The 21,675-nt window shown below is 51.4% G+C and overlaps 1 protein-coding gene across 1 annotated transcript in view; it reads left to right on the forward strand.

Moving 5' to 3' along the window:
* Nucleotides 1-21,675, forward strand: part of PLXNA2 (plexin A2) — a 177,748-nt gene that overhangs the window by 131,383 nt on the left and 24,690 nt on the right. The window contains exons 13-19 of the mRNA XM_072844595.1: nt 5,362-5,513; nt 8,761-8,878; nt 13,381-13,517; nt 16,698-16,865; nt 18,411-18,504; nt 20,386-20,625; nt 20,810-20,953. Coding sequence (XP_072700696.1) covers nt 5,362-5,513; nt 8,761-8,878; nt 13,381-13,517; nt 16,698-16,865; nt 18,411-18,504; nt 20,386-20,625; nt 20,810-20,953 — 1,053 coding nt within the window. The remainder of the gene's footprint in view (nt 1-5,361; nt 5,514-8,760; nt 8,879-13,380; nt 13,518-16,697; nt 16,866-18,410; nt 18,505-20,385; nt 20,626-20,809; nt 20,954-21,675) is intronic.

The following is a 21,675-nucleotide window of genomic DNA, read 5'->3' on the forward strand; positions in this document are numbered from 1 at the left end:
GTTGCTGAGGAGGGCCCATCCATCCCGCAAGGACGTTACCAGGCTTTTGGTATTTCTTTCTTAGACCTTCTGCCCAGCCGCATTATACCTTTGATGGGCGGGTATTTCTCTTGTGCAGGGTTTTGTAAACTGCAGAGTGGAGCTGGTGGGGCTGCGGAGGAGCAGAGGTGGTGGTGGAGCTGACTGTGCAGAGACGTGAAAGCGTTAAGAAACGTTGAGAGTCTGTCCTTTCCTTGTTTGGTTGGTTTATTTGTTTGGCAAGTCATAGCTGTCTTTACAGAGAGAGAAAATGAGCCTTAAAGACTTGCTTAGATATTCACCTTGTCCTGCCAGTAGTCAGAAACCAAAGTTTTCTTATCTGAGGGCTGTTCTGCTTGCACAAGGTTATGCTACAAGATGCAAGAAGCAAAATAGCCTTTGCCTGAGACTTTCTTCACCATAAACTGTTCAGACAGTTGTAACATGGAAGAAGTCTTAGATTGATTTATTTACCCCTCCTTGAGCTAAGCAGAGAGGGGAAAAACAGTCTGCTCCAGCCACCGAGTGACTTGCATCTAAGCCCTGCCAGGCTGGCTCTCGCGGCTGGCTGCGGGCATGGCACTGCCACCGAGCGTTTTATCACTGTCCAACTTGAAAGCAATACTTCTGGTCTCTGTCCAAGGAGAAAAGAGCAGAGCTTTGCTGTTACAGATTTCTTGCCTCCATAACCAGGTCTGTGTCTCAGCCTTCAAAGCGGGAAGCACAGGGTGCCTCGCCAGGGGATGTTTTGAGTCTCAGGAGATTGCCCTGAGTGGATTTGGAGATGAGAAAATTGAGTAGGAAATGTCTGTGTGTTCATTGGCAGATTGGCTTATTCCACAGTGAGCGTCAGCGATAGAAAATACAGGTTTCAGGGGGCTGTATTGTCCCACGGCCTCAGCTGACTCGGGCAGTGCTGTGAGCTGTTGTGATTTTATCTTGCAGTGTTTGGTGGTTTTCCTTGAACTCCACTTCCCACCCTTCTCCTTAGGAATTCACAGCTTTTGGTTTGGTTTTTTTTTTCCCATGAAAGTCAAGTTTGCAGTTTTCACTGTTGTAGAAAAAGAAGGGGGAAAGCAGAGGGAACTAGTGGCCTTTTTCATGTGCTTTGAGATCCACTGATGGGAAGGGTGCTGTATAGGGCTAAAAACTCTTACAGAATTTTGCGAAGTTCTTGGGCGGTCAGGTCTATAGAAAACGGCAAAGCCCCAGTAGGAACCCTGCAGGGTCGATATTCCTAAACCCAAACCTTTCAGCAGCACAGGTTAACTTCTCTCATCTCCTTTCCCCTCCAGAAAAGTATATGCGATTGTCCTGGAGACCATGAGGCCTTTACAGCCTTCATTGCTGTTGGGTCCTTTTTACTGACATCTGAGTTTTTTCAGTATTTTGGGTACCATTTTGCAATGTCCAGTGCTACAGAGCTGTGCACTGAAAGCTGGGAAGAGCCCACCTGGCCCTGCTGGGACCGACCTGCTCCTGGCAGGTTCAAAGCAGGCACCGGTGACACGCTCTCCTTCCTGCAAGCACCGGCATTGACAGGCTCGACTGGGGAGCAGCGTTTGGTCTCATACAGGGGCTTGCATTGCAGCCTGGATCACTCAGACTAGAAGAGCCTTTAATACGGGCTGTTTTCCACTCCTTTTGCTTCATCTGGCCAGTTTCACTCTTTCTGTCAAGCTGGAGGTCAAGGGCCTTGCTCCCAGGCGCCAGTGTCTTCGGGGAATGCATAACTAGTAAGAAGATATTGTGTTTTAATAGTCATAAAAGTAAATGAGCAGCAGGATATACGCAGCCCTTCTTCTGAGCAAGAGGCCCAGCTGTCACCGACAGTGTCCCTTTAGCAGCATAAAACTTCCACACGGTCTGTGGTCTTAGCAATAAATAAATAAAAATCAGTTTTCTTGCGAACAAGCGGCACTCTGATCTCCTATTCATTTATTTGCAGGCCTCATTAATATAACATCAGTGCAACAAACAGCTGAAGGGGGTGCAGTGTCAGGCTGAATAATGGAGTTGCTCTGCTGAGATAACAATTAGGTTCTGAATGTGCTATCAGCTAAGGCAGAGACAAGGAGGGATCATGCCGGGATGACAATGCTTATGTGCTGGTTCCCTGCTGGGCTCATCATCTGGGATCCAGCTAGCTTAGAGCAGGATGAAAAAAGACAAAGAGAGTGAAGGTGGATGACATTTTGGGAGGGGGCAGGGGTTATGCCATTTATTCTGCAAGCCAGGCGCGCTCTCTGCACCCTAGCAGATGCCAAGTGGTTATTGTGTGGAACAGTCTTAGGCTCGTGCCTTGCCTCCAGCTCCAGGAGGAAAGCCCCATCCGACTCACAGCCAGTCCTAGGTCTCCCTGTCTTGTGCACAGACTTCTTCTTGAGGCTAAATACTGCTTTATGTCAGAAACACTGAACCATGCAACCGGCAAGACGTGAGGCTGAGAACATTAATCCCGCGTCGTTATAGCAGTGTCTTCTGCAGGCTGGGGAGGGGAGCGTGCTGGCAGTGTGTTGGGGCTCCTGGATCCCTGGGATCCCTTGGATCCCAACCTCGGAGATCCCTGGGATCCCCATCTTGGTTTCAAGTGAGAAGCAGCAACAGCAGAAATGCAGCGATGCATCTGCATCCCTACATGCTGTGAGGGCAGAGTGTAACTGAGCTCCTACCACCACCCACTTCATCTCTGTACTTGAATCCTTTCTGTGAATGATACAGTGCCTCGCACTTGCATTAATCCTTTCACTGAGCAGGAACATGCTTTATTAGAGGCGGTGGATTGCTTATTTGTTTCATGCAAGGCAAGGCTGATGCAGGGAGGAGAGGTGACCTGCTCTGAAAAATTTGAGGGATCAGCAGCACCAAAGGCCCTGCCTCCCACACCCCACTCTAGATCTCCGTGACTTTCAAACTGCTTCAGTTGCAACCAACCTAAAAAACTTCCAGCAGAGGTGCAGACCCTTAAACAGTAAATGTAAAATTCCTGGTGATGGCCTTGTTTTTCCTTAGCTGCCCTTTGCAGGCTCTTTTGATGCTCCACAGACATGAGTGAAAAGCCACTCTACTAAAGTATGTTTCTTGAAAATGGGGAATATTTCCTCCTAATCCTATCTGTCTCAGACCAGAAACCCGGACTGCCATTGCAGCCGCCCTTGCAGACCGAGCAGCTCCCCAGCACGGCCGCAGCCCTGGGTTAAGGCAGACCACGCTGTCAGAGCTGCCCGGGGCTGGCTTTGCTGGAGGTGCCTCGGCCGCGCATCTGCAGCACGACGAGGTGACCCGGGGATGCGCCTGGCCGGGTGCTGCTCGGAGGGATGGCCGGCACCCAGTGTCACGGGACCTTTAAGACGTATCTTCTTTCTGCGATTTTGACTGAATCTCTCCAGCTGTAATTAATTGAATGCATCTGTTCTAACCCTGGGGCTGCTTTATGGCACAGTTACTTCAAAACTGTTCAATTAGCGGCCACTAAAATCTAGGTCGAGTGGAGCTCCATGTTGGGGATTTTCCAGGTCAGGACATTTTCAAAATACAGAAGCGGGTCTGCTTTGTTCAGTGAGGCCGGCTGGCTCCGCTGGTTGCGGTAAGGTCGGGAAATGGCAAACTGTGACTTCTTTTGAACAGTGATGAGGCAACGAGCCCGGCAGCGTAAGTGCCCCAGCAAACACATTTTAACATAGTCTAGAGCTGCAAAGGACGGTTGTAACTGTCAAGTATGTGAACTGCTGAGTTCAGGTGATTCCCAGCTAGCGATGTAAATATTACCACTGCAGGCCTTCAGGACTCAGTGTAATGCAATACAACTTGATTTTGTAGTGTCTTTTATGGGCATATAGTGCTTCACGGAGCTAAATGATAAAAGACGTGCTACGCAGTATGAGTTACAGAAAACAGCAGCACAACAGACAGTGTATGGTGAATAAATTAGAAACCTCAGTGGTGCGGTCGAGGGGAGAGGGAGGTGGAAACTACAGCATACGCAGAGGAAGGAGGTGGTGGCTTGATGCACGGTGCAGCTCATGGGCTCTGCTGGGTGCGTGGAGCAGGCTGAACCCCAGCACGTGGGGCCAAATTCAATAGCAGCACCTTAAACGGGAGCAGAGGTGGAGAGCAAGAAATTACGAGCCATGAGCAAGGGAGGAGGAAAAGGGCTTCAGCTGAGATTTGAAATGCAGGAAGATGCAGGGGGGCACTTGGAGCCGCAGAGGTGATGGGGAACAGGGGTGTCCTGCTGGCATTAGCAGTTTGCATTGGGTGGGAAGGGGAATCCCGCCGAGGTCGGGGGAGACGTGCCCCGTGGCACTGGAAAGAGCAGGGGGGGACAAGTGCCGCTTTGGGGCGCGCTCAGCCCGCGGTGCAGCAGGTTGCCGGGACGTGCTCTCGTGATGGGGCTGGTTTTTGGCTGCCTTCCTAACCCACTCATGTCCAGGGAACAGTGAGCTCTTAAGAAGGTGAAAGAAGAGCAGCCATCCATCCAGAAACGGTAAGGAAAAGGGTTTGAAGAGCTCAAATCTTTTGCCAAAGACAAGGGTGGAACAAACAAGCGTAAACAAGATTTATCCATTAAATTAATTAAATTGCATTATTATGGATTATGTTTATTTATTAATAACAGCTGTAGCATGGAGAAGATTAGTAACTCACCCAAGCGCAACAACAGACCGGTGGCAGATTCAGGACAACTGTTTGAGAGTCTTAGGTCCAAATTTTGTGACTATACATTATTGTAATTTATACTCCTAATTGAAGAGGATATTGTCCTTAATGAAAGTCTATAGAAGCAGAGATGATTATGGCTGAGGCAGGCTATAAACAGGCAGCTTTAAAGCACACACCTCACCATTTAACATTTGTAAGTCATTTGAGGTGCCAACTTACTAATAAAATGTGACATTAACGTTCAGAGAACAGCCAAAGCAGAAGTTAACAAAGTTCTCCAAAGCAGCAGGCAACTTCTGGAAGGTGACTTACCATCTTCTGCGTGTGTAAAAAAGGAGCCAGTCTTACCTTTCGCAAGGGTTTCTGGGGGAGGCATTGCCCACACCTCTCGGCCAGCTCAGGGACCTTGATGTCCTCTCTTAGAGCTCAGCACAGACAGATTTCAGCATCCTTGGGCTGAAATCCATCTGTGTTGGACTGGCCTGGGTTTTGGCTTCTCCAGGACATCCAGAGGGGTCGTGAGAAGGTGGTGCTGGCCTGGGTTTGGCAGCGGGAGCAGGTGGAGGTTGCAGCACTCGGCTGCAGCCTGCAAAGCACAAGTTTGCTTCCAAGCCAGACGTGGGGTTGAAGAAGCACGGTGGGGACACCAGCTCACCTTTCCTGTGTCTTGTTTCCCTCTAGATCCTGACAGTGTCAGGCCCCCCAGAAGGAGGGACGAGGGTAACCATCCGTGGCGTCAACCTGGGCCTGGATTTCTCCGAGATCGCCCACGGGGTGCAGGTTGCTGGGGTGCAGTGCACGCCCCTGCCCGAGCAGTACGTCATCGCAGAACAGTGAGTGGCCTCCAGGACCTCGCCCGTCCCCACCGCGGGTCCCCAGGGCTGGCCAGCCTGCACAAAGCCTCTTCCCTGACCTCCAGCAGACACACAGGAGGCCAATAACTCATCCAAAGCCCAGGCATCATCTCTCCACCCTTTCCAGCCCTGCAGACCTGCAGGAAGGGGTCTGGAGGTGGCTGGTGCCTGGACCGGGGCATGCCATTCCTTCGCCAGAAGGGGATGAGGTGCTTGGATGCTCTCTCGGGGGTGGGGGGGGTTAAGCAGCCCTTTAAGCTTTCATTAAGTGTTTTGTTTCCTTCCACACTGCGGTTCCTGCTTTGCTAAGCAACTTTTCTGATGAGCACCTTGCTGTTGACGCTGAGCCTCTCTGCCCCCTCCGCTCCCCATCGCACTTGAAATTCAGCCGGCGCTGCTGGCTGCACGCAGCCATTTGTTAGGCGGCTGAGGCGGTGACAGCCGCTTAATCCGAATGGGCCTCCACTGGAGTCAATTCATTTATTTCACTAAGAAAAACGTCAATCGAAAATTAGAAAATAGGCATGTAACAGAGGATGGGCGAATAAACCTCCCAAAGTGACATGTGCTCCTGTTGCTCTTTGGGGGGGGTTGTTCTGGTGTAGCCAAGTGCTGAGGGTGTGTTGGGGGTCATTCGTGCAGCGCAGGAGAGGAGCAGTATGTGGTGTCTCCCCTTGGGTTGTCTCATCTCACCTGCTGGGGACCAGGACCCCGTCGTGTGTGGTAGGGCCGTGGCCGCTCGCGGCGAGCGTGGGGGACCCCAGGGCACGTGAGTGGTCCCAGCAGCCCGGGTCTGCCCCAGCTTCGGCAGCAGCTGAAAGCAGTTGTCCTCTGGTGGTGAAATGCATTTGGTGGGTCCCAGTCTGATCCCCAGCGTAGTGAAAGGAGCTGTCACTAGCACATGGTGGCGATGGTTTGGTTTTTGCTCACTCCTTGTCTTTGTTTCCCCATCTGTAAGACAGAAATGACATTAATCTCCTCTTCCAAACAGCGAGGATGTGTGCAGTATATCAGTTAGGAAGTATTTTCCGATCACTGGATGAAGTGATCGCAACGTGCAAAGCATCGTTGGCGTTATTGCAGGAATGGCTCCAAGCGCTGTGCCGATAGTGCTGTCACTGCTAGCGGTTTGGGCTGTTCTGCTGAGCAGTATTTTGTTTTATTTTATTTTTCAAATGAAGGATGGAAGATTATAAAATTATCCTCCTTTGATGGTATGAAACCCTGATTTTATAATCATGACTCTAATTACGGCTCTTGAGCTTTCAAAGTTTGTTAACATCATTAAAACATTTACCCTGGGCAGATAACAGCAAGCGTTAGCATGAGAGCTGCCTTTTAAAGATGAATACAGATAAAAGGACCCTCTTAAGGGTTCTGTGGGCAGACTGAATTCCAAGACTGTAATGACTCACCATATGCTCCAGCCACACAATCTATCAGCCAGCAATTAGGTTAATGTTGGTGAAAGGGCCACTTAGCCCAGCAATCAGCACCCTACAGCTCTGCCGAATGCATCATTTTGTAACAAGGTACCTGCTGGGAATTTGGCATTTATCAGGAATCGGGATCGGGTGTACCAGGTCGCTTGTGCCCCGTCCTGTGCCCCCTCGTGCCCAGTACGGCACGGCAGCTGCTGCTTTACTGGCAAATAGCTGAGTATTTGGTGTTTCCCGCTGTCTCCAGCACTTGGTGTATCCTTGGTTCTCGTGGGAGAAAACCTCCGCTCTCCTCTCCTGCCCGTGGGGTGTCAGGAATCACTTCACCTTGCTTGTTTGCCTGTGGGCTGGCAGGAGCAGAGATTATGGCTTGGCAAATGCCAGCCCTCTGCCCTGGCTGGGCAGCGCAGAAGCCCTGCCTCCTCGCCCCGCTGCCGGCTCGCAGGAGGAGAAGTAATGAAGTAGCAGGCAGAGGAGAGGTGCCTGGGCCATGTCTGGTTGAAAGGCAGAGAGAGGAGCACGTGGCAGATTGAGGCACACAGCTGAGAAGCTTCGGTTTCTGTTCTCCAAAGGCAGCGTCTCTCTAGGCAACCCGTTTTGATGTGCAGCAATAAGGACTTTCGCATTAGAGCTCTTTACTAGCGTGAATGTATTTCGTTAGGCCTCCCGGCATCACCTGTGCCTGCCGTCTGCAGGTTCTTTTTTCCTTTAGTCTTTTAATTTTATTTGTAGTGAATTTAATGCTGCACGAATTGGAGCCTTTCATGCATTTGCATGGGACCGGCAGAAGAGCGAGCGTTTCCCCTGCCGCTCTGCAAACGCACCGTCAGCCTCAGCGGGGAGAGGATGCTCTGGCTCTTCCTCTGGTCTGGCTCTCAGGGCCAGACACCAACGCGTGTCCCATCCCCGCGTTACTGCACCCCCGTCCCGAGGCAGGTTACTCCTCTCCTGAGGCTTCCAGTGCCTGGCAGGATGCTCTTGAATTTGTCTTTCCAGCGTTGCCGTGGGAGCAAGCGGCATCCATCCCCTTGAGGTACAGCTAGAGAGCCCTGCCAGCTGATGTCCCTTTGAAAACCTCTCTCAGACCAGCTGGCGTGACAGGCAGTTGCTTGGTCTCCACTCCAGGAGGCGTTATGCATTCCCGGTGCCCTGGGATTTTTGGATTACACACCCACAGGGTGCTTAATGAGGGTTTCCTCATCTTCCAGCCTGGCCCGCTGTGGTTAACCCCAGCAGCTCCCCCTCTCCTTACCGCTTTCCCTGCCTTGGGATGTGCCCCTGGGGCTGAGCTGGGCCACACGAGGAGCACAGGATCGGTGTCTTTCAGTGCCACGAACTCCTTTTACCGGGATCAGTATGTTCGGTGTTAGCCAGCCCTGTCTCCCCTGCCACGGCTGCTCTCCACGTCTGTCTCTATCATCCCGGCGCAGGTTTCTCCATTTTTGATTAACTGGGAGACTGCAGTGTGAGCTGTTCCCTTAATGAACTCATCTGTTACTCTAAGGACTTCGCACTCGCTTTGCTACTGGCTAATATATTGCCATTAGTGCTCTGCTTTGCTCTGGAGTTTACAGCTTGTAATAATTATGTCTAATTTTGATTTTTTTTCTTTAAATTACTACATGGGGTAAAAATAGACTCAGTAATTAACTTCTTCATAAGAGGCAGATATCAAAGTTAAAGGGGGGGGGCGGGGAAGAAAAAAAGAAAGTCAGCCCTGCGTGGAGCTGCACAGGGCGCTGGTGGCATCTCCTGCCAAAGCCTCACTGCGGCATTTCTGCTTCCAGGATCGTCTGTGAAATGGGGCAGGCGCTTCCAGGGATCAGCTCCGGCCCAGTGCTCCTGTGCATCGGAGAGTGCAAGCCGGAGTTCACGGCCAGGTCTGCGCAGCAGTACGTGTTTGTGGTGAGTGTCCTGCCGAGGGGGGGCGGGCGGCACGCGTCCCCCACCGAACAGCCGTGCTCTACGAATGCATGTGTCAAATGGAGGGGGTTCAACACCAGAAGACGGTCCCCAATTTGCCATCTTTTTCTGTTGCTTTCCCCATGGCATTGCACAATTTGTTGGTAGCCCAGTCAATGAGCCCAGTTTTCAAGATCTAGAGCTCGCACAGGCCTACAGAATAAACAGGGTTTAGGTGGGAACCTAAAGCCAGGGTTCCCACAGCATTTGGTTTCAGCTTTGCACCTTCAAAATTGTGATAACCTTCTCTGAATTGCTAGGCCAGGTTACTCCTTGCAAAGTGCATTGTTCTGATCCCAGCAGGACTTTCTGTGCATGAGGAATTGTCGAGGGGTTGGGGTCGGCACTCAGAATTTTCCCCTGTTTGTAATGAAGGGACATTGTTATTTTGGTGCTTAGTTAACGGGGGTAAATCTAGGATGCTGCTTCTTGCTGGTTTGGAAGATGTTTCTATACATACGTGTGTACACGTGTAGGCACCGATAGGCCTCTTTGCGTGGACACAGAAACACGCACCAGGAGAGCAAGCACCAGAGTCCGTCCTTCGGCAGCTCAGGTACCGAGGTCCTGCTAGAAACTTAATCAACTGCCTGCGAAACCTAAACATATCTGAGTTAGTTTCTGGGTCTATAGATTTAATCTTTTCCCCATGATGCCCTTTGGGGTGGAAGGGTAATTCTGCATCCAAACATTCAGGGATTTTTTTTTCCTTCCAAGGATGCTGGGTCAGTGTGGCTTTCTCTATCTGCTTGATGGAGAGCTGCTCTTTGGGTTGGTGGGCTTCCATTGGTTGAGTGGGTCATTTCTTTCTGTTCTTTAATTAGCAGCCTTTTGATTCGTAACCTTAAAAGCCACAGATGGGGTTTCTCACATCTCCAGTTTTGCCTAAACAGGGCACTTCATCCAGCCACATTGATTTTGTGCTTAGTGGAATCTGTATGCAGGGAAATGCCAGCGCTTACCAATTGTCCACAATTTGTAAACTAATTGAGAGATAAATCAGGCCAGCCCCTGCCACCCTATCAGCATTGTAAGCGACACCCTCCCCTGGGATTTCATTTATTCAACAACATAGCAGGGGGGCAAAATATCACCACATTTTGCTCCAGTATGCCAGAAACCCCTCTGATCGTCACAGGGCACTGCCAGTATAGTCCCCAGATTTGCCGTTATCGAAAGGCAGGTTCCCAGTGCGACACAAGGAGGATGCTCCCTTGCTTTGTGTTAAATAATAACCAGGAGCCAGTGGAAGGTAATTGCGGAGATGAATCTTGGAGCAGTACCTTGCAGCAGCCTGGTGAGCATATGCCAAGCGTTATCATCCTTTGCATTGTTGCTTCTGATTTCCAGCACTTACACTGATTATATCGTTTCTTTTTCTCAAGCACCTAAAACTTCTAGCACATCATTTCCTTTTGTTAGTTGGCCTCTATTTTTCTCTTTAGTGCCGCCACAAATTCCATTACAGCTGGTTTATGCCATTAAAGTCAGTAGTAAAATTGATTGGTACCTTAAAGCAGAGCTCTGTTCTGACCCTGAGAGGGTTCATGCCTTAGTGAGCTCATCTGGTGCCTGACACCGCACAGGAGCGATGCTGTCACCTTAATTACACCCGTTTTATCTGGGGAGGTGGAACCTTGGAGCTACTTTGGTTCTGTAAATCTGTCATAGTTATCACCAAATCATGAGCTGAAGATGCAAAATTCTTATTCAGCTTTCAGGCCCTCATCTGATGCTGGCCTCACCCCAGCCTTGGGAGTTTTTGCAGGTCTCTAGGATGGGCCCTCAGCTCTCCTGTCTCTTCCTTGTTTACAAGAATGACTGCTCGGGGTTACAGCCTGTGTTTCTATTTTTGGCAATGCTTTGAATTTCCAAGGATTGCAATGCTTAGACAAGGTGATGCTCACACCAGAAATGTCAGATGCTTGTAGCCAGGAGGTGCTTATAATTCACTTTGAAGGCGGAGGAGGGCCGTGATTTCCAGTATACATCCAGCTCTGTCACTGGTGTGTGTATGGGAACTGCTGGACCTCACGGACATGATAAATAACTGCTCCTTTCTGTCCCTGGGCTCCCACGAGCAGACTGGCCCCGGGGATGGGGCTGGAGGAGGAGGGTGGCTGGTAGTGGGCTCTCGCTGCCTGGAGCGTTCACAGCGTTGAGTGTTCACACGTCTGGAGTGTTCACAGCGTTGCAGCTTGTTCCTGATTCACCCCGGGAACAGTCGCCAGGGCTGGGCTGGAGGCTGAAGGAGGTTTTTGATGGGCAATCATACATTGAACATCCTTTGGAGGTTTTTTTGCATTTTGGAATCACTCCTCTTGGTTGTATGAAATGCTCCCAAGCCTGCCTAGTGTAAAGATTGCTATTGCCATTCACAGAATCACAGAATCACAGAATCGTATAGTTTGGAAAAGACCTTTAAGATCATTGAGTCCAACTGTAAACCTAATGCTACCAAGCCCACCACTGCACCATGTCCCTAAGCACCTCATCCAAACGGCTTTTAAATACCTCCAGGGATGGCGACTCCACCACTTCACTGGGCAGCCTGTGCCAATGCTGGAGAACCCTTTCAGTGAAGTAAAATTTCCTAATATCCAGTCTAAACCTCCCCTGATGCAACTTGAGGCCATTTCCTCTCGTCCTGTCACTTGTTACCTGGGAGAAGAGACCGACCCCACCTCTCCACACCCTCCTTTCAGGCAGTTGTAGAGAGCGATGAGGTCTCCCCTCAGCCTCCTCTTCTCCAGGCTGAACAACCCCAGGTCCCTCAGCCGCTCCCCATCAGCCTTGTGCTCCAGACCCTTCCCCAGCTCCGTTGCCCTTCTCTGGACACGCTCCAGCCCCTCCATGTCTCTCTTGGAGTGAGGGGCCCAACACTGAACACAGCATTCGAGGTGCGGCCTCACCAGTGCCCAGTACAGGGGACGATCACTGCCCCAGTCCTGCTGGCCACGCTATTCCTGATACAAGCCAGGATGCCATTGGCCTTCTTGGCCACCTGGGCACACTGCTGGCTCATATTCAGCCGGCTGTCGGCCAACACCCCCAGGTCCTTCTCTGCCGGGCGGCTTTCCAGCCACTCTTCCCCAAGCCTGTAGCGTTGCATGGGGTTGCTGTGGCCCAAGTGCAGGACCCTGCACTGAGCCTTGTTGAACCTCATACAATTGACCTCAGCCCATGGATCCAGCCTGTCCAGGTCCCTCTGCAGAGCGTTCCTGTCCTCCAGCAGATCAACACTCCCACGCAGCTTGGTGTCATCTGCAAACTTACTGAGGGTGACAATTCATATTGTCTAGTATTGCCATTAGCTGGGGTAATCATAGAATATCCTGAGTTGGAAGGGACCCTCGAGGATCATTGAGTCCAACTCCTGACCCCAGCTAGGATAAGAGCTGTGAGCTGACCACGAGCAGTTGAAGGACGAATCTTTCCCTCCTGTAATATTATTCCATAATTACCCACAACAGGGTGGATTGTGTATTTTTCTCTGGTCTATTCAGGAGTCAGGGTCAAAGAGGCTTTTGGTCTAAGCTGCTTCGGCAAATGCAGTGGCACCCAGAAAACACATGTTGCATTCTGAAAACAGGAGAGAAAACCGGACGAACTCACCCAGCTGCCAGGCAGGTGGTACCAGGGGAGTGGAGCTGGGAGGCTGCCAGCCTTTGCAGATGAGAGTCATAAAGAGGGTAACGTGAAAGCATTAGTAAAACAATTTGGTAATATCCACTGATTGAAAACAAATAAAAAGGTACCTGCTTTCTGCGAGTTCTATTAAGGGGGATAAATAGCTATTGTGGTGCAAGGCAGGATAAAGAGGTGGCATTGCTGCAATAATGTCACCAGTAAAATGTCAAGTGGGATCTAAGTTTGCCCACCAAGGATGTCTTTCCATCAGCAACGGGAAATGGGCTCTGCCCCCACAGTGCTGTCACTGGTGGTTCATATTAAGCTGGAGCGGATGGTACTGCCTTTTGTTAAAGTTGTGCAGTATTTCCCGTTACCAGACCCTGGTGGGGTTTTTTGATGCTCTACCACACTGGCAAACTTTAAACATTTGGGTTCACGTGTCCGTTGTGGCAGTTCACTTAGCTTGGGATATATTTAGTTTTTGGAACTGCGGTGCAAACAGCTTACCTTTGTTTAAGAAAAAAGATGAAGGTAAATACATAATTTTGCCGAGGCTGAATTTGCAATCGTTTTGTTGAGGCGCGTCTCTCTTTCAGAGCTGTGTTCGAAAATTTAGCAGGAGATTTGTCAGATGTCCGGGACGCATCCCTGTTTTGCTTTTCCATTTTAAAAACGATATCCCCACTCAGCCAAAGCATGAAGACGCTCGGGGGAAGGTGCTTCTCCGGCTGGCACGGCCCCTGGGCAGCCGCTTGCTGACGGCTCCCCTCGCAGCAGGCAGGAGCGCTGAGTTTGTCCTTTTCTTTCTCCAGACTCCAGCGGTGAGTTTTCTGAATCCCAGCCGTGGTCCGGAGTCGGGAGGGACGATGGTGACCATCTCCGGGCACTACCTGGGAGCCGGCAGCCGCGTGTCGGTGCTCCTGGGAAACCAGACCTGCGAATTCTACGGGTAAGGGGCCGAGCCAGGCCAGCACAGGCTCCTGCCGTGCACGTCCTGGTTCTCAGGGCTGCAGCACCATGTATCTGCTGGAGCTGAACATGCAGCCATGGCAAAGATTCATCTGGGAACCCCTGGAGGCTCCCATTCCCTCTTTTATTACATGAAACCATCTTCTCACTTACTGTGACTGAGCCTTGCTTGGCAAGGGAGGGATTGCATCAGTATTAGTGCTGTCCATTATTTCATTTTAATGCAGTTACAATGTTAACTGGTCCAAAAATCTCGGGCAAGCATCACTGCAATTGTAAAATGTTTATGGTAGTCATCAGGACCTGCCCCAGCCCGGTTATCTGAAGAAAATGTAACATCTATAAGAAACACCTAGTTTCTCTTTTCACAGATCAACAGCTTGCATTACTTTTATTGCAACCACTGCTGCAGGTACCCCGACCTCCTAGAAGTGGTCTGAGCGAGGGGTGGGCTTCTGCGTGGCAGAGCAAAGCCAGGATCTGCACACACCTTCTGCTGAGAAACTTGCGCAGCCATCGATCGCCTCTGGGATTTCTATGGCAAATTTGCTTTTTACCCAGCAGTGTAAACAGAGGGTTGACATTTGCAGGGTTTAATGGGTTTTCTTGGGGCTTAGTTAAAAAAAGATACATACAGTGTACATCTGTGTGCATCACGTACACATCTGTGCCCTGTACCAAACGTACATAGGTGCCCCGAGGCAGCTGGCAGTATGCATTTCATAGCGTGGGCGCAGCCTGTGTGGGAACCTAAGCAAAGCGGTGTGATGTGCAAAGGGATTCTGCCTGTCAGATCCTCGCTCAGGCTTCCCAGGGGGAACCGAGGAAGTTTCTGGGAAAGTAAAGACCCCTGGAGGTGAATTTCTCATCTGGAAGACTGAGAGGTTCTCCGATACGGGAGCTGTGGGCATTCAGACGTGGGAGCTGTTGGGATATTAGCAGTGCTTATCCTATGTCCATCCCAGAGCGGTGCTTCGGGAGGCCTGGACATGCCGAGGTCTTCAAGTGCAGATCAGTTCTCCAAGTGCTAAGCACTGTAACCGATCCATCAACATTTCTTCCTGTATCCGAAGCAAAGATGCCAGTTTGCTTCCTCAGATGCACACGGGCAACGGCACTGCCAGTAGCAGGAGCAGCCTGCAAGCTGGCCTGAGAGCAGAAGCAGCCCTGAAATGTAATCCCTTAAATACACGGTTATATTCAGGCAACCTGCAGATACTGACCTGCAAAAGCTGGAAGAGTTTTGAATTCTCTGTATGTTCTAATTACAGCAGGCAAGCAGAAACTTAAACAAAGCAAGCGGCAGTATATGAATGGCACCATCCTTCATGTGGGGTCACGCTGTGCACTTTGTTTTGCTTGGACTGTTTTGAGGCAATGAACTTCAATTGTACTCGAGGGTGTGGGGGAGCCTGATTAGATGAAGCAGTTTCTAATGAGATTCACTCTAATTACAGCTTCCCCCATTCTCCCCTCTCTGATCGGAGGAGTGGGTAGATTCACCATGACGACATAATAATAGCACAGAAAGCTAATTAACTGATCACAGGGAGCTGAGAGCAGCTCTGCCAGCAGCGATGCGTCACTCTGGATCTCACGCCAGAGCTAAGCAGGCGCGGTGGAGCCTGGCAGGGCTGAGCGGCTGCGCCGGCGCGGGGCGGCAGAGCAGGCAGCAGGCAGCTCTTCAGCTGCATGGGCATGCACGGGAACACTGCGAGAATCAGCGAGGAGGGTGGAGAAACGCACTCCTCACGCAAGGATGCCTTCGTGGTTAAATTAAACCTAGGTGGAGAGTGAGAATAAGATGAGGGAGGGAGGAGGAGGAGAGCGGGAAGGGGTAGACACGTAATTGCAGCAATAGAAAGAGTCAGGTCCAATTTGTTTTAGATATTTTAGGAGGTTGTTTCTGTTCCCTCGGTTGTGGTGGACAGGCGTGCCAAGGTGTGAGCTGGGAACGTTGTGGTACCCGCTGTTTGATACCCCCTGAAATGCCCAGTGCTGAGTGATGTGCCCGTACTCCTCAGGGAGGGTGGGGAGTGTGAAAGGGCCCTGAGAAGGGGACCACACAGCATCCCCTTGCCCACGTAGAGGCACGGGAGCTTTGCTGGAAGCAGAGCAGGGGCACGGCTGCGCTCGAGCCTCAGCTCTTCAGGCACCTCTGCGAGCTGTGCAGCCTCGGAGGAGGGTGAGGATGGTGAAGCCTGGACCTTCAGGAGTGCCAGGTTCTGATTTAACTGCCAAACTGGCAGCGAGGTACTGAAGACCTGCCTGCCCTCTCCCCTCTGAGAAGCCAAAGCTAAATGAGCCACGGAAACAGCGTGGCCTTTTTGGCGAGCCGGGGGCAGGTTTGGGCAGGCGGGACGACCTGTGGGCGGCCGTGCAGGGGCACTGGCCTTCCAGGGATGTCACTCCAGCACTTTTTGTAGGAACAGGGTCCAGGCTCGCCGCAGAGCTGTGCGGTTCCTTGCAGCTCTCTCCCGGCAGCGGGAGCGGCACTGCTCAGATCTCATTCCCCTTCTCCATCCATCCGCCCACCGGCGCCTTTGTGCTTTGACAGCACCTCGCTACCCTGCCGCCTCGACCTTCTCCGGGGCTCTGATGGAAGCAGATGGTCTGTTGTGTCTGGCCAGCCAGCGCCGAGGCCGAGGTCACCCCTGCTCTGACGGGCAGACAAAGCCGGAAGGCAGCGGTGACGGTGGCATCGCCCTTCCCCGGCGGGGGCTTCGCGGGCTCCATTATGCCGCTCACAAGGGCCCGTGTGTGCAGTGGGGTGGGGAGGGGAAGAATTTGGCTTTTGAGTGAGCTTATGCATCCCATTTAAAAAGCAGCCATCTGTTTTCACACGCCCAACAGAAGGCAGCGGGTTCACAGAGGGATGCGGGAGGCTGCAGCTTGGCACAAAGAGTAATTTCAGGGAGCCTGCGCTTCGCTCTTGGTGGGCAGGCAGAGTCCCCTCCCGCATGGAGCTCCGTTCCCTCCTTCCCGTGGCAGCGAAGCCCTCCTGCCCGTCTCCAGAGCTCATCCCCTTCGCAGGTGTCAGAGTCTGGGGCTGACCGATGGCTCAGCCTTTTAGTGCGGGGCAGCGCCAGGACAAAGGGTCGTTTTCTGCCCCCACGCCATGACCGCCCGTTAACGCTTCCCCGGCTTCTCTCTTGCGCAGGCGATCCATGAACGAGATCGTCTGCGTGTCGGCCCCATCAGCCCACGGCCTGGGGGCTGTGCATGTCTCCGTCAGCGTCGACCGGGCTCAGCTGGAGCAGACCTTGCTGTTTGAGTACATCGACGATCCGAAGGTGCAGCACATCGAACCTGAGTGGAGCATTGCCAGGTAACGCAAGGCTCCGACAGCGGGTCCTCAACAGGGGGAGAGGAGCCAGCTTGCCCGGTCTGGGTCTTCTCTCTCAGCATACGCTCAGTGAGGGCAAAAGAGGGTCAATTTGGAAACGCACGTCCCACCCAGCGTCATGGATTTGTCAGTGCTGGGCGTTTGCATTTACCGAAAATCAGGTCCAGAGTTACTAAAGTAGTTGTATTTATCAAGGCAATTACAGCAGTAGCAGTTTGCACCAAGATTCTGGGAGCACGAATAAAGCCCCAAGATCACTTCCATCTGCTGAAGAAGTGCACAATTGCTCATTAAAGGCTCCTTCTTGTAGTCCTGGAATAAAACAAAACCAGCAACCACCAAGAAAGGAAAAAGCTGATGCTAATCAAAATGTACTGTTTGTCCCAGATTCGCTGCTAGGAACGGGGCGGCCGGCGCTGTCACATCACCGTGACGTCGTCGCTGCTAAAAACCCCGGGCCATGCTTGTCCCCTGGTGTTATTTTAATGGTTGTGCTCACAAGGGCTGTAACACAGCTATTCATTTCAAATTCCAATTATTTTTTAAAACTGTCCATGAAAGAAGTAAGTGTCTCGCAGCAGGCTGTGCGAGATGTTTGCTTTGAGCCCAAATTGACTTCACTGAAAGGGTTCTCAAGCATTGGCACAGGCTGCCCAGGGAAGGGGTTGAGTCCCCATCCCTGGAGGTATTTAAAAGCCGTTTGGAAGAGGTGCTTAGGGACATGGTGCAGTGGGGGGCTTGGTAGCGTTAGGTTTACAGTTGGACTCGATGATCTTAAAGGTCTTTTCCAACCTCTACGATTCTGTGATTCTGTGAAGATGGCACCTGGTTTGGGGTGAGATGGGTTAGATGGGCCGGTCAGGACTGCTAACAGAGGGGGCCTAAGGGACCGGCTGGGCTCTGCTGTAGAGGTGCTGGAGACCCGGGTGAATCTGGGCTGTGCTGCTCCAATTAACACATGAAAGAAGAAACCAAGAGTGAAAGACTTTGCTCAGGGGCACTGGCTGTAGGAGAATGGGGGTACTGTAGCCTGGGGGGGTTGTGTCCTCCCTGGCCCTGATGGCACCGGCTGCTCTTCATCCCTCCCCAGCTCTGGGCGACAACGTGCTGTGGCTGCAGTCCAGATGCAAGTGCACGTCCGTTCCTTCACTGCACGTACCATTTATCGTGTTCCTTAAAAACATCACTATGTAAATCATTAAACACCGTGACTAATTTATTGTCTTACATATTTAGTCTCAGCTCAGTTGATTTGTTTGGTCCCATTTCCCATCCTGCTGCCTTGCAATGCTGTTTGGTGGGAGAGGGTGCAGCTGAGAGTAGGGAATCTAGCTAACGTGTGAGACACCACTCCCCAGCGACTCGGGGAGTGGGTATTAATCCACGCTGTCGCCTGGTGCCTGAAGTCTCTGCAGAAAACATCTTTCTGAGATCAACAAGCATCCTTCTTGTCAAGCACAATCTCTCTGCACAGCCCCAGCCCCTCCTGCCCGATGCATTAATCAGGTGTCTCCTGGTTCTCCGCAGCGGACACACGCCTCTGACGGTCACCGGCTCCAACCTAGATGTGATCCAGGAGCCGAGGATCCGTGTCAAGTACAATGGCAAGGAGTTTGTCAACGTAAGTAGCTGCTGTCAGCACGGTACGGCCGGGCTGTGCCTGGGAGCATTCCTGTGCGCTGCCGCACAGCGGGTCCCCCCCAGATGCCTACGTACGGTTACTGGTGCCGGTGCTCTCTGCATGGTGAGACTTGCTGTGGCAAAAGCTGCTGAAAGGGGGTATTGCCCTAGACTTACCCAAACTGTTAGCAGCAAAACCTGGGGACCCTGGAAAGAAGGGTGTTGACACACACAAATGGGAAATTGCTTCCTCAGCAACTCAGTAACTGCCAAGGAGTTTTCAAAGCTAGAAATGGAGGACTCCATTTTAGGTCATCTCCATCACCTCAAATTCTGTCTTGGGTCAGATAGATAAACTTGTTTCACTCCTGAAATTCCCCCTTTTGTCAGAGCCCCTAAGCCCCGAGAGCTCTCCTCTCCCCAGCATCCTTCCCTTCCCTGTACCTAGCTCAGCTGTGCAAGCACATTATGATGGGAAGTCCAAGCGTAGCTGTCCCCATCATCCCCAGCTGCTCCTCGCTTCCCATTTTAGTCCTGCTCTTGCTGTAAAAGCCCAGAGCTAGGCACGGAGACCTGCCAGCTATGAGGCTGCTATGTTTAACTAGTCTCTCCCTAGCTGCCTCTCTATAAATAAACCTCCTATTCCCACAGCTCTGGGCCTGGCAAGCCTGTACCAGCCCGGGGAGGGAAGCAGAGAGGGGAACCGCTTCTGAACAAGAAGCTTGCAGGCCGCTTTTGCAGCTTGATCACTGCGGTAAGGCCAGGTCCTGCTTCCCTGCGCCCTCCTCGCCGTGCGAAGGATGCTGGGCGTGCGGCTCCGGGTATTTTGGTGAAGTCGGGTGTTATTTTTATGCCTCCTTCCCCTCCTCCCTCCTATCACCCTGATGTTCCCGAAGCAAGGAGTTGGTAGCAGAGTTTGGGATTAACCTGGAATGCCACCTCCCTCCCCTATCTGTATTTTTTCAGTCCAAGAGTGAGAAACTGAAGTGAATCCTCAGCTAAACGGGAACTAAGCAATGTTCTTGTTTGCTACAAATAAGAATTGGACCTCCAGGACCTGCAGAGATTATTTTGACCAAGTAAAACTGAAAAATATTGTTTCTATGCAGTGATCTTTCTGACTGAATCTGTATTATCTTGGAAAGGGCAAATCACTTAGCAGTCTTTTCCTATTCGCTTTCTCCCTTCCCCTCTGAAGACCTTTTTCATCTGAGCTCTTTTTAAAAAGACATCTAATTTTGTTGTTAGCAGTTGCAGTTATAGTGCTACAAAAATAATTCTGAAGACACAAAATTGAGTGAAATTAAATCTTCCACTTACGGAGGGAGGCCAAACGGTTGGGCTCTTGCTGCTTTATAAGGCAAGAGTCTCATAAATCAGCCAGCTCCCTGCTTCCAGGGCTGGAGGAGCTGTGGGTGTCCTCAGCCCGGCGGGAGATGACCCTCATGTTACCTCCGAGCGTCAGATGATCGTTCCTCTCCCTCGCTGGCATTAGGGAATTGCCTCTAATCACCAATTTGTAGCAGGGACCAGGTATTCGCTAAGGGTTGTTTCAAAGCCAGCATTGCCAAAGAGGATGCGACTGGAAAGAAAAGAAAAAATACAGAAAAAGGGCTCAGTGATCTGCTACGTGAGCCTCTAGCTCCTTTAAAACACTGCTCATTTTGAAGCTCGCTTTCTCTGCACCGGTGCCTTCGTGCTGGCCGGAAGGGAAGCAAATTCCCCCAAACTATGGCTGCAATGCATCAAACCTGGATTAAATACTTCCAGCTAAACTTGAAGCCACTGGACTTTTCAGGGAGTATGTAAGGAATCAGAACATCATTGTCCAGGTCAGGGTGAAGTTTTCCCTGCCGTCTTTCAAATCATCGCCTTCCCGCAGGTCTGCAAGGTGGTGAACGCCACGGCACTGGCCTGCCTCGCCCCCCCCCTCACCTCCGAGTACCGGCCCGGCCTGGACGCCGTCGAGCGGCCGGATGAGTTTGGGTTTATCTTTAACAACGTGCAGTCCCTGCTGGTCTACAACGACACCAAGTTCATATACTACCCCAACCCGACGTTTGAACTCCTAAGCCCTACTGGGGTGCTGGAGCAGAAGCCGGGGTCACCCATCATCCTGAAGGTAAGGAGACTCTTATTCACCCAGGGGGAAGCAGCAAAAAAATCCAAGAGAGAGGAGTTTTGTATCCCCTTTGGAGATTGGGGTACACTAGATGGACTCCCGTCGTTTGCCCAAGCTGGGAACAAGATGAAAATCAGAGAAATGCGTTGCATCTTTGTACAGTCTTCTCTCCCCTTGTCCCTAGGGCAGAAACCTGTGCCCACCCGCTCCTGGAGGAGCAAAGCTCAACTACACCGTGCTGATCGGAGAAACACCCTGCACCGTCACCGTCTCCGAGACCCAGCTGCTGTGCGAGCCGCCAAATCTCACCGGACAGCACAAAGTGATGGTGAGGGACCAAACGCTCCTGTCAGCATCCCTTCCCTCCCTCCCATCCTTTCTCCTCCTCCATCATCTCCCTGACTCACTCAGGTATTGAGTGCAATTTCTTGTCCAAGGGTCGGTAGGATTTTAGATCTTTATGGCTGTGTAATTGGAAGCTTAAAATATTGATGTGGATTAGCATGGAGAAACTTCTTATTTCCTCCTTGAGACTCACCTTCTACTATCAGAGCCTTCTAGAAGGAACAAATATTTCTGCCTTCAGCACCAGGTACCATCCTTTCTCTGCTGCTGCTTGCTCTTCCTTCAGTACGAGGGGAGACCATTTTCAGTTCTCCCTCCTGTGTTCTCCCTCCTGTAGGATAGGAAGGGATTTTATCAGTCCTTGTAGCCAGACCTGATCTGCTAAGTGGATGGAAAAGTTTTGCCTTTTCCCGAAGCAGAAGCAGCTAGGGACATCTGAACGCTGGACTGGTTGGATCAACGGCCTCGCCCAGGATAACAGTCGATGTCTTCTGCTTTGGTTTTGGGCGTTTCTGCTTCCTCTGATCCACTCACAGACCAAGCACGCAGCTGCCGAAGTGCTTGAGTAGAGCCCAAATGAGATTGTAATTGTGATTTATTTCCCTTTAAGTTCAGCATCCAAAACATATTCAGATTATCACAGCGTGATTCACAGAAGTGCAACCTGCCTGAGAGCTGCTTGCATCTGTGGCCAGGGCACATCCA

Source organism: Ciconia boyciana, chromosome 23, assembly GCF_034638445.1.
Source record: "Ciconia boyciana chromosome 23, ASM3463844v1, whole genome shotgun sequence".
Classification (NCBI taxonomy): Eukaryota; Metazoa; Chordata; class Aves; order Ciconiiformes; family Ciconiidae; genus Ciconia; species Ciconia boyciana.